The sequence below is a fragment of the Malaclemys terrapin genome, chromosome 25 (assembly GCF_027887155.1).
Source record: "Malaclemys terrapin pileata isolate rMalTer1 chromosome 25, rMalTer1.hap1, whole genome shotgun sequence".
NCBI classification, from domain to species: domain Eukaryota; kingdom Metazoa; phylum Chordata; order Testudines; family Emydidae; genus Malaclemys; species Malaclemys terrapin.
This window is the reverse complement of record NC_071529.1, coordinates 12,063,087-12,078,097: the sequence shown is the minus strand read 5'-3', so window position 1 is coordinate 12,078,097 and position 15,011 is coordinate 12,063,087. Positions and strand designations below refer to the sequence as shown.

Sequence of the window (15,011 nt, the reverse complement as noted above, 5' to 3'; positions counted from 1 at the left end):
TGCAGCACCCCCTGCTATCCCAGTCCTGAGTCCCCCGAATAGCTCTGTCAATGCCCTTCAATCCCAGCCCACAGCCTGCCCTGCTGTGCCAACCCCGGGCTCCTCAGACCCATCTCTAGCCCCCAATCCCCACCTGCAGCTGCCCCTGGGCTCCTCCCACCCATCTCTGCTGATGCTCCTCGGTCCTGACCCATGGCCCCTGGGGCTCCATCCCAACGCCCCGGCAGCACCTCAGCCTTGACCGTAGCCACACACATCCACTCACGCACTGTCACACAGTCCGCACAGGCAGGATCACATAGTCACACGTGGCAGGGACACGTGCTCACAACCATGCACACTCACACACGCACGCCTTCCCAGAGCGTCACACACTTGCACAGCTCCTTCTACAAGCACACGCTGTACACGGGATTTCACCGACACACAGTGGGTGGACACGCATTCAGCACGCCACACACAGGCATGTACAGAGGGCCCCTGTGCAGGCGTCATGCATGTGCTGCACATGCAGGCTCTCTCTCTCACACACACACACACACACACACCCTTCTCACACTCTCCCACCCCCTAAGGCTTTGTCTTCACTGGGGAAAGAGGAGTGTTTTTTAAACACGGGATCAGCAATGTGTTAAAATCTTGGCGTACACGAGGCAAAGGGTGGTTTTAACACGTGTTTAGCTGGTCAAGGTAAACCCTAGCAAGAACGCTAAATTCAGGCTGGGTTGTGGACATAGCAGACTCTGATTTAATCCCCATGTTCCGCCACAGACTTCCTAGGTGGCCCTGGGCAAGTTACTTAGCCACTTGGTGCCTCAGTTTCAGAACAGAGCAGTGAAGGCCTGGGGACCTGAGAAGCTGAACCGCTGAAAATACACACACCTACCTTCAGGGTGTGGGAAGGAGATTCTAAGCCAGGCTGCCCAGACTGCATCATAATTACGTTGGCCCATAGAACAGGCTGTCAGGAGAATGCAGCAAAAAAATCCATCATCAAAATTAATCCTCAATGAATTGTTCACCAGCAAGTATTTGCCACCAGGTGCTACAGGGTGTGTATGTGTGTTGGGGCATGGGAGGGAGGGGAACCAAGGGGATGTTACCCGGATGCACTAAAGTAAACGTTGCTGTAGATTCGGGTCCAGACGTGCCATGAAACGCACGGGCCTCTGGGGCTAAGGACCATTCCGAACAGCTCATTTATCAGTGCTCGTGTTAAACGGCAGCCGCAGTCCACCCCAGAAGTGGCTGCATTTCAGTGGGAGGTGAAGAGAGAACTCACATCAATAGAATCAGCTGATCAATAAAGCACACAGAATGTGTGCAGAAGGGAGGGGGAATTTGGCAGAAGGGGGAGAGAGAATCTGATACGTTTGGGCACCATCCAGCAGAAGGGGGCCCCAACCTGGTTTCCCCCCTAGGCACTGCTGCAACATAAGAGTTAAATAAGGATCACAGCCAGAGAGAGCATGGGGAACTCTGACTGAACTATGTACGTGTCAGTCATTATTGTCATCATCATTCAGAGCCATCACTCACTCCCTTCTGCCAATACAAAAACTCACGACCAATGACACCAGAACAGACCGATTGGCTTTGCTGCTACAGGCAAGAAGCACAGCTCAGGGCAAGGCAATCCAGCAATCCAGGAACGTTAGAGACGTCCCCCGGCCAAAGCCGGTTGGGACTCGGACTCTCCGGTCCTGGGGAAATGCTGACATTTTGGTTTGGTTCCGAATCGGAAGGGAAATGGTCAGTTTCAACATCTCCTGAAAAACGGAACTATCCAAAAATGTGACTCGAAAACCATTTCATATAGAAAAAAATGCAACATTTCATGCTGAAGCCAATTTTGGGTGCAATCGAGACGGGTCCACGCGACGTTTCAGTTTGACAACCCTGCGTTTTCTGATGGAAAATTTTCGTCGGAAAACTTCCAACCAGGTTTACCGACTAGACACCATCTAGCCCACGTTCATCCTCTACAATTACACTTGGAAGAATTAGATTTTTATCAAGAAACGTCAGTTTCGCCATACGCACCCCCCCCCAAGGAATCAATCCAAATAAATAAATGCTTAAAGATAAACATCGATATTATCGGTCACAATCAAATTCTGCCAAGCCGACCTACCTGAAGAAGAGCTCTGTGTAGCTCGAAAGCTCGTCTCTCTCACCAACAGAAGTTGGTCCGATAAAAGATATCACCTCACCCACCTTGCCTCTCTCATATCCTGGGAGCAACACGGCTACAACCACACGGCAAGCCCAGCTACCGTCCTATTTTCTGCATCTAGCTTTCAATGTTCCAGGTGATAGTGATTTTTCACCTTAGCACATAATTCCTGCCTCCGTCTTAGGGGTTTATGTGGCTGCCGCGGCCTCATCCAGCTCACTGGCGGGCAGGTTTCCTGATATTCAGCCTGAGTCCATCTAGCAGCCATTGTGCTAGGCGCTGTACAAACACGGACAGCCCCTGCCTTGCCCTGTGACAATCAGAATTTTCCTTTTCTTAACTGCCTCCTGTTTCTCCCAGTTACAGGCCCCCAGAGAACAATTTTGCCCAAAGCCCCTCCTTCCAGATGGGTCTGGTGAGACAAGCCCAGCCCTGGGGACAATGGAGCCCTGGGTTCTAATCCTGCAGAGCCACTGGATGTATTTGGGCATGTCATTTCCCCCCTCTGTGCCTTGGTCTCGTCACATGAAAAGAAGGATGCTACCTCATAGGGTGCTGTGGGGCTTGGGGCTCCTAAGGGGGCTAGGCACCCAATTAACTGGGAGCTGGAATTCCCTTAGGCCTTTTTCAAAACCCCAGCTTAAATCGTGAGCACTGGGAGATCCCTGGATGGGGCTGCCAGGAACCCAAGGTGTCACTGCTGTAGAGGTGCTGAAGCTGGCATCGGACTCAGCCAACGTTCAGCCAAGCCATACTGGTTACGGGCTGGGTTCTGCTCTCAGTTACCCTGGCGTAAATCCGGAGCGAACCCACCCAACTTCCCGGTCTACACTGAGCGCAGAATCCGGGCCAGGGCTCAGCCTATCGTCCCTCACAGGCCAGCCCCTTTGTCCATCCTCAGGTGCCTGCCTGTCTGAGCCCTGGGATAAGAGCCCGCTGCCCCGGCCCGACACCCACAGCCCTGAACGCCCCACCCCTACCCTTCGCCTCCCGCCTAGCGGCTCCCAGCACTCCAGGGAAGGAAGCACAAACTTCTCCTGCTTCCCAGGTGGCGTGGGAAGTCCTGGCTATAGCTGCACCCGGGGAAAGCTGGGGTGCTCCCAGTGACCTGGCCATGCCACGGCAGTACCCGCAGGACAACTGAGCAGAACAGGGGACTATGAAGTGCAGAAGTACAAGGGATTCCAACTGGCCTGGGAGGGATTGGGGGGGAGGGACACGCATGGCCTGTGGATTCGGGTGGGGGGGGGAGAGGGGCAGCTTGCAGGAGAAGGGGGACAGCGGCAGACGGGACATGGCAGAGTGGGGCGCTGCTCTTCGGATTCAGGGAGGCGGGGTGGCGGTGTGTGGGGGTTACTGTCCTTCGGATTCGGGTTACGGGGGAGGGGCTCTGCCTTTCCATTTCCGGCCTTACAGCTTGTTCCAGCCGAGGGGAAGGGTCTCAGGATTCATTCAGCAAAGTGACATATCACAAGAAGAGGGAGGGGCTGATGCCCCCCACCTGCTCCCCTCAAAACCCACACTAACACCCCTTGCCCTGCCAGAAACCCAGAGATCCCACCCCAACCCCACCATGGAGACTCCCGGCATCCATGCGGAGACAGGCCGAGAGAGGCTCCTCCGAGGCAGAGATCCTGCCCCAGCCACCTCTCCCTTCCCACATCCCGCACCCCACCCCACTGCCTTAAAATGGTGGCAACTGCCCCCCCCAACCCCTCTCTGTGGGAAGTACCCCCACCCCCAGAGCCTGCTCCATCACCCCACGGCGCCCCCTGGGGACAGCACAGATGGGAACCGTCTGGCTTTGGGCAGGAAGAGGGCCCCCTCGCCCAACTTAGCCATGGGGCAGAACCCGGTGGCAGGTGCTTCTCTCCCTCGGTCTCCTCCCCTGAGCTGCCAGAGACATAGGCCAAAAATCAGCCTGTATGAGGCCACGACCAGGAGCAACAAGTGCCGCGTACTGCAAAGGACTAACCCAGAACAATCACACACTGTGTGTGTGTGTGTGTGTGTGTGCGCGCGTGTGTGTATTGCGATGGCCTCCTTTCTAATGGGTGGGACCATGTTTCTATATGCAACCAGAATCTTTGTCTAAGGGGTGTCTCTGTCTCATGGTTGCCGGGGATGGCTGTAGACGATGAGGGTCTCTGATGGGTGTGAACAGGCACATGCGCCTGTGTGCAGTGATCGTGAGGGTCTCTGGCCAGTGGGCTCAGATGCCCGCAAGGCCTCCCTAGTGTAGCATCCCCAATACCAGGGCATCTCGACAGGAAGTTTCCCTGGGTACCATGCTGACCATCCAGCTGTAATTCCCAGCATGGGGTCAGGCAGCCCCTGGCTAGGTGAGACCAGGAGGGGCCACTCCAAAATCAACCCTGCTCTCCTCCGGCCCCTCCAGGAGGGAGAGTCAAGTGGCGAATTGTGGTTCTCTGAAGCACCCCCCGTGCCACAGGACCCACCCAGGTCCGGCTAAGCAGCACCGTGTGACCCAGGTGACTCCCAGAATCCCTGGTCTGGACCATTCACCCAGAGACAAGCAGAGGGCACGTGGCTGGCCAGCCCCCTTCCTCCTCCACCAGGCTGGGATTTTGCTGGGCCCGGGAGCTGAGCTGGCAGCGAGGGGATGTTTATACACCCCTGGGCAGGCAGTCCCCTTCCCAGTCGTCCCTCTGCTGACACCTCGCTCCCTCCCATTCCTCCCTACACACCCCTCCAGGTCCCACCCTCTCCCATCTCCTCCCATGCCCCCCCGATACCCCTCCCATACAACCCCCCATGCCCTAGCACCTCCCACCTCCCCATACAACCCCACCTCCACTCCCCTCTCTGTACCCCACCCCTCCCTTCGCTTCATACACGCCTCTTTTTTTTCCTCTGCTCTTGATTTTTTTTTATTATCATTGTAATATTCTCTCTCTGCCACCCACCTGCTGTGTTCCCCTCACCAGGTGGGGCACCGGGGCGGGGGGGCGGACCAAGCACCAGCCTCCTCACTAGACCCCAGGGTGGCAAAGCCAGCCTGGATGGCATACAGGAGCTAGAGATCGGAGTCCCCTTCTGTGTTGTCTCCCCCCCCCCACTTGCAGTGCGCTGCGCCCCAGCCCTCTTGTACACAGCTCAGCGCTCAGCCCTGGCATGGCTCTGACCTGACCCCACCCGATCCAGGACCCCACCCCAGGCACAGACCCCAGACCCCCAGGCACAGAGCCCAGACCCACCCTACGCACAGAATCCAGGACCCCACCCCAGGCACAGACCCCAGACCCACCCTGCACACAGAATCCAGGACCCCACCCCATGCACAGACCTCTACCCCAGGCACAGACCCCACACCAAATCCAGGACCCCACACCACACACAGAGCCCCACCCTATGCACAGACCTGAGGCCCCCAGGCACAGACCCCAGACCCCCGCCACACGCAGCCCCACCCTACACACAGACCCCAGACGCCCCACACACACACAGCCCCACCCTACGCACAGACCCCAGAGCCCCATTCACAGAGACCCACCCCATGCACAGACTCCAGAGCCCCATTCACAGAGACCCACCCTATGCACAGAATCCAGGACCCCACCCCAGGCACAGACCCCAGCCCCACCCTACACACAGAATCCAGGACCCCACCCCAGGCACAGACCCCAGACCCCGAGGCACAGAGCCCAGCACACAGAGCCCCACCCCAGACCCCTACCCCATGGACAGACTCCAGGACCCCACACAGAGCCCCACCCTAGGCACAGACCCCAGACCCCCTCCCCCGAGCTCCACCCTATGCAGACCCCAGACCCCCATTCACAGAGCCCCACCCCATACACAGACCCTAGACCCAGGCTCCCTGCACAGAGCCCCCCACCCCATGCCTCGATCCCAGCCTCCACCCCTTACACAGACCCCCACCTCTTCCACACACACCCCCCCCCGGCTCTGTTGTGTGCGCGAGCCGCCCCCCCGAGACCCCCCGGCCGCGCCTCCTACCTGCTCCATGCTGCGCCCCTCAGCGCGCCCCCAGGCCAGGCGGCGGCGGGGGGAGGGCGGGGGGCAGCCCCCCGGCGCGATCCATGTGACTTTCCTCTGTCAGGTCCTCGAGTCCCCGGGAGCCGGCCCGGCTGCTGCGTCTGCTGCGAGCGCCCGTCCCCCCGCCGGGCGTGTGTCTGCCTGGCCCCCTCCCCGCGTCCCGCCCCTTCCCCTCCCCTCCCCGGCTCATCCCGGCGCTGCGGCCCCGGGCAGCTGCGGCCGCCGCCCGGCAGGGTCATGTGAGCCCTCGCCCCCCTCACTGCGGGGGGGCAGCTACTGGGGGGGCAGCCCCTGCCCCTGCCATACAGCCCCGTGCACGCCCTACAGCTGCCAGCCCCACACCTGGGCTCCCCCCCCCCATCTGCCCTGTCCCTGCTGTACAGCCCCATGCGCGCCCTGCAGCTGCCAGCCCCACACCTGGGCTTCCCCCCCTCCATCCGCCCTGTCCCTGCTGGACAGCCCCATGCGCGCCCTGCAGCTGCCAGCCCCACACCTGGGCTCCCCCACCCGGGCTTCCCCCCCTCCATCCGCCCTGCCCCTGCCATACAGCCCCATGCACGCCCTGCAGCTGCCAGCCCCACACCTGGGCTTCCCCCCCTCCATACATCCTGCCCCTGCCATACAGCCCCATGCGCACCCTGCAGCTTCCCCCCCCACCCATCCACCCTGCCCCTGCTGTACAGCCCCGTGCACGCCCTGCAGCTGCCAGCCCCACACCTGGGTGGCAGGACTCATGACCCACCCATGCCCCTCTCTCTGCTCCAGCTCCCCCATCCCCAAAACTCTCCGCCCCCTAGCAGCAGATCCTCCCCTTTGCCCCCTCCCTCCGTGCTCCCCAGATTACCATTATTTCCAGGCCCCCTTCTCTCCTGGCCTGGGGAGGGCTGGCTCGCCATCCGGCTGGTTGGCCGCTGTGGAGTGTCCTCATGTAACACTCCCCAAGGCAGAATATTCCCAGAGCAGTGCCAGGTCCAGGAGCGGGAACTGCAAAAGCACCAAGGGAGACACCGATTTAACCCTCTCTGGGGCCAGGAGCCCACATCTCCCCCTCACCCCTTTCCCTGTTCCCCAGGAAGCAGGGAGGGTGCGCTGCTGGCAGGCTGGGCATGGTCTAGGCCAGAGCCTCTTCCCCATGCCAAAGGCAACATCGTGGAGAAGGGGGGGCTGAGCCCCAATGTCTTGGGAGCAAGTCGCCTGTCTTGCTGTGGGCCAGTGGGAGATGCTGGGGGAGACTCAGGGGATATTGACTGCTTCCCATCAGAGAAGTCCCACAGCAAGGGAAAAGGGGTGGGGGGGATGTTTCTCTGTCCAACTGTGTCGCCCTTCACTTGAGTTTTGCCAGGCAGGCCTCAGATATGTAATTCCATCTCCAAGCAGCGGTGTGGGTCAGTGTCCCTCTCTCCCCATTTTTCAGGAGGGGAAACTGAGGCACGGAGCGGGCCCATGACCAGCCCAAGGCCGCGCACTGAGTCAGTGGCAGAGCTGGGGTTAAAAGCCAAGAATCCCAGCTCCCACTCCGAACGCAGGAACCCCTGGTTCCCCGCTGTCCCCACATAAACCTTGGTTGCCTGGGGGATGGGGAGGGAGAGGAGTATGAACTTGGTTTCATGCCGACTGTCTGCAACACCAGCAATTATCCTCCATGAGTAATTTGTTTGCGGCGCATGGCATGGAAGTCATCAACCCCCCTTGCTGAGCAGTTGTAAATATTTGCTTGGTAGCAGCACCAATGCCAGAAACATTTGTGTTATTTGGAAATTCCCGAAAGTCACAAAAACTTGGTGCAAGCTTTGGCGTCCAGCAGACCAGGACTCAAGCGCCCTGGACTCTGCCCCTAGCTCTGCCACTGCCCTATTGTGTGACCTTGGGCAAGTCACAGCCCTGCTCCGTGCCTCCGTTTCCCTTCCGCACCTTTGGTGTCTCTTTGGACTGCAAGCTCTCTGGGGCAGGGATTGTTTCTCGCAGTCTGTACAGCTCTGAGCACAACAGGGCCCTGATCTCGGTGAGGGCCTTCAGATAATACAAACACGGCCTCCGAAAGGGAAGCCAGAAAGTGAACCCCAACCGCCCTAGCCGAGGCTCCTAAAAAGGGTGAAGTTGGTGGGGTGGAGGGCAGCGCCAGGAAGAACTGATGCCACCATCAGCCTTGGCTTTGTATCTTTACCCAGGGCCCCATCCATATCAGAGTCAGAATGAGCCAGAAGCGTTGCCATGTAGTTAGACCCGGGGGCCTGGGAGGCAGGACTTGGGGGGTCTATTCCCCTTCCCCCTTTCTGTGCCCACCTGGGAGTGTGTCATAGAGGTTAAAGAGGGGGGCATGAGTCAGAACTTCCATGTACTGCTCCAGTCTGTGGTTAGAGCTGGGGCCCGGGAGGCAAGACTCTCGGGTTCTATTCCCAGCTCCGGGACAGAGTCCGCTCTAGTGCTTGGAGCAGGGAGAACCAAGTGTCCAAATGCACAGGCTCTCTTCCCCTCTCGGCAAGGACGTGTGGTTGAGTGGTAAGAACACAGCCAGGGAAGCAGAACGCCTGGGTTCTTATTGCTGGCTCGGTGTGTGCCCCTCTGGAAAACAATCGCTCCCCCCCTTGCAAGGGGTGCTGTGAGACTTAATCGAGGAACGTGTGGCAAGGGGTTGGCAATGGGGTACAGGCCCAGAGCTACCCAGCTGCAGCGTGAGATGGGGACGAGGCAAACTTCTTTCAGAACTAGTCACTTGGTTTTTTCAGTCAACAAAGAGGGTCCTGGGCTGCTGGCGTGTGGATGACTAGCCACAGCACCTGGGCACTGAGAGAGGAAGCTCCTTGCACGGGGATGCAGCCGTGAATCTGTGCCAAGCATGCACCAGAAATCGAATCGGGGCTTTAACTCTGATTGTCCCAAGTGAAGCCTGTCCACAAAGTCTGCACTATAGTGAGGGGCAAGGGGGAATTCCTGCTGGCCTGGAACATGGGGAAGAACCAGTACTGGATTTCTGTGCCCACCTGGAACGGGCTCTGGGCACGGCCGCGGGGGAAGAACCAGTACTGGATTTCTGTGCCCACCTGGAACGGGCTCTGGGCACGGCCGCGGGGGAAGAACCATACTGGATTTCTGTGCCCACCTGGAACGGGCTCTGGGCACGGCCACGGGGGAAGAACCAGTACTGGATTTCTGTGCCCACCTGGAACGGGCTCTGGGCATGGCCGCGGGGAAAGAACCAGTACTGGATTTCTGTGCCCACCTGGAACGGGCTCTGGGCACGGCTGCAGGAGAAGAACCAGTACTGGATTTCTGTGCTGTTTGGAGTGATCTCTAGGTGCAACCCGTGGCATTCGAGTGGCTGCCAAATGCATTAGCGATGATGAGGCCTTTAAAGCAGAGCCCCATGCCACCCGCCCCACTGCTGGCACAGGAGCAGCCGCAGCGTGATGCAGAGTAAACAAGCCGGGTCTGCTGATTTGCTCTGAACACACTGGGCCATGTGGGCAGATGTGCTCCAACTGCACCCACCGCATTCCAGCCGGGAAATGGCTTCAGCAGGCCCCACGTGAGGAGCCATGTGAGAGGCAGTTCTCGGCGGGGGGAAGCGCTGCCCTGTTAGCCTTTCCTGGCCCCAGGGTGGGCTCCAGGCACCAGGGCGGGTGCGACACCCATCACGGGGTCAGGAGGGAGGGAAGGGGGATGCTGCCCTCTGCACCACCGGGAAAGGGAGTGACAAACCCTGACTATGTTCTCACGCACTGTGTGTGTGTCTCATACACACAGGGTCTAACGCACACCTCTGCTCACTCACACAATCTCTCTCTCACACACACTCCCTATGAAATGAGCCCAGGCAGGACCAACAGACCCACACGCTCCCAAGCCGCAGGGAAGCCCGGCTTGGATTCTGATCTGATCCGGGCTCGGCTCTTTGCAGCCAGGGCTTGTTTCTAACTCAGATCCCCAGGATGGGAGAGCCCGGTGACCGGGCTGGGTGAATCTTCGCTGGCGGAGAGGCCCAGCCCAAGTGCCCGGGGGCAGCTCGGAAGCACTGGCCACACTGCTCTCCTTTGGTAATTTATTTTGTCGTTTCCCGGAGCTGTTCTAAGTGCTCGTTTGGCAGGGGATTCTCTGCCGGAGCTCAGCCTTTGCAGTCACACAGGGATGGGCAGAACCAGGGAACGGGACGCAGCAAATTCCTCACAAGCGTAACATCACCGACCAAGTCAGTTCTAACTTTGCCTTGACGCGGTCCTGTGTTCACGGGGGCCCAACCTGTCCTACCCCACAGCAGACCGGAAAGATGGGCTGGTGGCTGACGTACGGATGCAGAAGCCAGGATGCCTGGGTTCTCCTGGCCTCGCACCAAATCACAGAGGCTGATCGTTTTCAAAAGCGGCCACTGAGTCGGGAGGAGGGGGCTCAAATTTTGAGGGAGGCCAGCCTGAGACACCTCGGGACTGATTTTCCGGAGCGCCCCATAGCCACAGAGCTGAGCAAAACCCGGAGACTGGCCCCTCTTCAGTGTCTCAGTTTGGTCACCCAGAGGCAGTGGAAAATCTCAGCCAGGCTATGGGCATAAGTCAGGCTGGGCACTGGGCATTCACAGCAGCCCTGCTGCATCGGGACCTCAAACCCCTGCCTAGACAAAGCCCGAGATCAGAGCAGGTAGAGAGCGAGCATCAGGATTTCAGAGCGGGAGAGGAAGGTGGCTTTTGCCCGGGGACCGTCTGTGTGTAGAAGGGGGAATGCTTCACAGGGCAATCTAGGGATGGGTGACCAAGCTCTGCAGTGCAACAGGGAGGCGATTATGCAGCGGGCATGTGCGGATGATAACATAGAGCAAGGGGAAGCCTGTTAGATGCCGGCTGGAAGAATGCGGCTTTTGTCTCCCGGCTTATCTGGCTTTGAACCTCTCCAGGAAACGGGGAACTTTGCTGCTTCTGGATGCTAATGAGAGGTTAAAAATAAGATCGGAGCCAGGCGGCCATGTTGGCGTTTCTATCCGGCGGGGAGGGAGGGGAGAGGCCGGGCCGCGCCTCTGACAAAGGGGGCTTTATAGCATGTGCGTGGGGGGGGGGAAGGGGGCTGGAATCCAGGGAAGGCCGGGTGGCTGCGATGCTGCGGGTAGAAAGGGTCCTTCTAGGCAGGCAGGGTGGCACCAGCAGCTGTGAAGATGCCTCCTGCCCTGAGCATAACACCCCCTTCCCCCCACAGGATGCAACAGCGCCACAGTTAGTTTTTCCTCCTTCCTTGGCGAGCAACACGGTTGCTCCTTGTCTCCAGGCACCAGCGAGGGCTGGGCATGGTCGTGGGCATGCCCGCGTGGCATTCGAGGACAGCTGTTGGGAGGCTCCGGGGGCTTCCCACCGCCACCCCTGAGCATCACCTCCCCAGCAGGCCTGGTCTCCAAGCACCTGCCCGCACAAGCATAAGAACTTGTGGCCCACTGGGGCTAGGATCATTTATACCAGCTGAAGATCTGCCCGTCTCGTCCTATGCCAAGGAGCCCGGACGCTCGCCCTACCAGAGTCCCGGCAGCCCTTTTCCAGCCACCTTTGAGCCTCCGTTGCTCTAGCTTCGGGTTCAGAACTGCCGCCCGTCACCGGGGTATCTGGTCACATTCCACGTTGCTAATAGCCACGCCCCTACGGGGGCTAGGTGGACGCTTGCTTTTGGGATGCTGCCTGGGCTAGGGGGCTTTGGGGGCGGGGAAAGCTGTCTCGGAGGGGAAGATTTTACAGCCTTTCTGAAAGCCGGCCAGACGGCGCCCGCCTCCCTGCCAGAGGCTGATGAGACGACTTCGCCCTCTGCTCTCCCGGGCTGCAGGACAGGCCCCGGGACTGCGCCAGCCTGGGAGGTTCATGACTGGCGATGCGCTCTCCAGCGTGCCGGGATCCCACTGGGGATAAGGACAGTTACAGGATCCTGGCTGGCTCGGTCGACGACAGCTTGCAAAGCCTCACGGGGCTGAGTTGGGCGAAGCAAAGCGCTATTAGCTCCAACACACGCTGCTTGCTATTAGTTACTGACGACAGGGTCGACTGTATGCTCCTTGGGGCAGGGACTGGCTTTTTGCTCTGTTTGTACAGCGCCTAGCACAACAGGGCGGTCCACAAGGAGGGATCCTGTGTGGTACCGCAACGCAAATAGTAAATAATAAGAATGCAGGGATTGCCGGCTTACCCAGCTGGGAGACAGTCCCCATTGGCTATTCCACTCATGGCACCGGTAGCCTCAGCTCATCGGCTCTCATAGGTCTATCCCAGCAGTCCAGGCGCGCTCCAGAGTCACCAGGAGATGGCGGTAGCTACATTGCAAAGGTGCCCTGTACAGGAGGTTGGTTTGTTATTACATTGGGCATGGGCCCTATCTCATCTGGCTTCACCAGGGCGGGTAAAGGAAGGCTGGGGGATGGGATCTTTGTTTCCGCTTGTTTCTTACTTTAGGACCATCCGCTAAGGGCCCCAGAGCAGGGGTAGGGACGGTCACTGAGTGGCCATGACGCTTTAATCGCAACAGCTTTTCTCCAAAACGTCCATTAGGCATTGGAGTCGAGGGGGCCTGGCAGAAAATCCCTTCCCCCGCTCAACAGCTCAGCCTTCAGTCCCTCGTGACGTCCCCCTTCCCCGAGTTCTCCGGCTGGCCACAGAGTTGCCTATTCCAGGAGCGCTCTGGCCAGATACGTACGGAAAGAGTTACCAGAGAGGCAGCGCCAGCGGGCGGGGCTGAAGGCGACGTATCACCATTCCCGGGTCTCGTGGATTGCCAACGGCTTCCTCTTGGGTGCGCTTTGCACCTGCTCTGGCCAGCTTCCCAGCTAGACGAGGGCAGAGTTCCTCGTGGGAAAATGAAGTGGGGAAAGACCCTTATCTTGCAGCGGGCGGGGGGGAGTGGAGTGGAGCCCACTCAGGGCTATTTGTTGACATGATAAAGCAGCCAAAAATAGGGGCACAGAGTGAATCCCCCCCCCACCTTTGCTGGTCACCTTGAAAGGCTCTGCCATGGCGCCGGAGGCGAAGGGACCCCAAATCCTACAGGCAGGTGGCACCGATGTTGCAGCATCCCTGTGCCCCTGCCCAGCGTGCTACATGCATCACTGCCTTCAAGAGGGCACCAGGCCAAGTGGCAGGGGCAATACCGTGGTGCAGGGAGACCCCTTAGCAACCATTGCAGGGCAGGGTGTGGGCCGGACAGAGGAGGGTGTGGACTCGGGGAGGCAGGGCCAGGGCAGAGCTGTGCCCGGCCATGGTCCAGCCAGCATGGGTGGAACTTAGGGCTGCCCTGCTCTGGGCCAGGGGCCACGCTGGGGCCTAAAGCCCCTGAACAGGCACGGCACCAGCCCTTGCTAAGTGGGAGGAGCAAATTTGTCTGCTGGGTGCATGGCCCGGCCCTACACGCCAGCTGGCAGAGCCTTTCTCCCCTCCCTCTGCCCCCTAGCACCTTTGTGCGCTCTCCAACACACACTCAGCAGGCTGGCGGGGGGGGTGGTGGTGGAAATCCCCGCTCCAGCCCCACACTCGGAGCAGCAAATAAAATCCCAGGATACAAAGTTCACAGCCTGGCAGACACTGTCTGGCAGGTCCATCAATGAGGCCCTTTGTTCTCACAGACAATGCCGGGCTAAGGGGGCTACAGCCTCAGCAGGGAGAAGGATGCGGAGATCCAGGCTGCCACACAGGCTCTCCCCCCTCATTGCAGAAGGCAGCAGTGGGGCCTAGTGGTTAGAGCGAAGGTCTGGGTGCCAGGAGGGGCCTGGGTTCCAGTCCCGCTCCCTCACTGACCATCACCGGCTCCAATTTATGCCTCGCTCGACCCAAACTGAAGCAGCGGGAGGATTCGACTAGCAACCAGAGGCTGGGTCCTTAGCTTGTGTAAGTGGGTGGCTGGAGTGGTACTAGTTGAGGAGCTGGCCCAGCATGGCCCAGGGGTGCTCCCCGCACACAGCGTGCCGGGTGCCCCCAGTACAATCCCTCTGCCAGGCCTGGGCTTGGCCCCTGCGCTCTAAAGGCCCCGCTCCCAGCCTCCCAAGCCTTTCCTAGATCAGGTCGTCTCCCCTATTTAGCAAGGACAGGGGGGTCATGACTCCTAGATGGTGCCCAGGTTGAGAACCCCCCACTCTAAATCACAGTGGAGGGGGGACAGTTCCCTACCACCTCCGCTGCAGCCCTTCTTTGTTTCAGCAAAGCATCAAGGCGGGTGCAGCTCGGGTGCACTTTGCAACAGGCACTCAGGGCCCTGCGCTCACCAGAGCTGCGGCACCAACACAGGTGCAAAGTGTCGTTGTCTCCCCTTGCTGGCCCCAGAGAGCTCCTGCCCCGAGATCCCCCAGCCGCCCCCTGCCCGTGGGCCGGAGGGAAACCAAACACACGGCAGACAGCGGAGCCCCCTCGCACCAACTCCTCTGCTGCGTTTGGCGACCCAAAGCCTCGTTAATAAACCACTTCTGCCGGGACAGCCACGGGCTCGAGGGAGCTGCCAGGAGCTCACCTGCTCCGCTGCCGGGCTAACGTAGCCCACCCTGCCCAGGGGCCAGGCCAGAAAATAGCTGCTGCATTCACGGCTGCCTCCATTAGCACAGGGGGGGACAGCCAGGGCTTCTCTCCCACAGGCTAGGCACCCCCAAGGGGGAGATCTTGTCTACACTTCAGCGTAACAAGAGCTGTGGGGCAGGGGTTGATGCTGTCTTCTGGGTCTGTACAGCACCTAGCGCTGCGGAGCCGTGGGCCGTGGCTGGCTCTTGCACTCCTACGTGCTTGCCAGCGCTGTCAACCACAAGCCAAATACAGAACAGCAACGGCCCGCCCCTTCCATGGCCGGTGCTGCTCTGGTGCCGGTGGCCCTCAGTTCTATT

General features: G+C 59.6%; 1 protein-coding gene across 1 annotated transcript in view; it reads right to left on the bottom strand.

Moving 5' to 3' along the window:
- The window catches only part of ARHGAP23 (Rho GTPase activating protein 23), a 129,164-nt gene extending 122,939 nt beyond the window's left edge, over nucleotides 1-6,225 (bottom strand). The window contains exon 1 of the mRNA XM_054014375.1: nucleotides 6,158-6,225. Within this exon, the coding sequence (XP_053870350.1) occupies nucleotides 6,158-6,166 (9 nt within the window). The 5' untranslated portion in view covers nucleotides 6,167-6,225. The remainder of the gene's footprint in view (nucleotides 1-6,157) is intronic.
- Nucleotides 6,226-15,011: the final 8,786 nt, after the last annotated feature.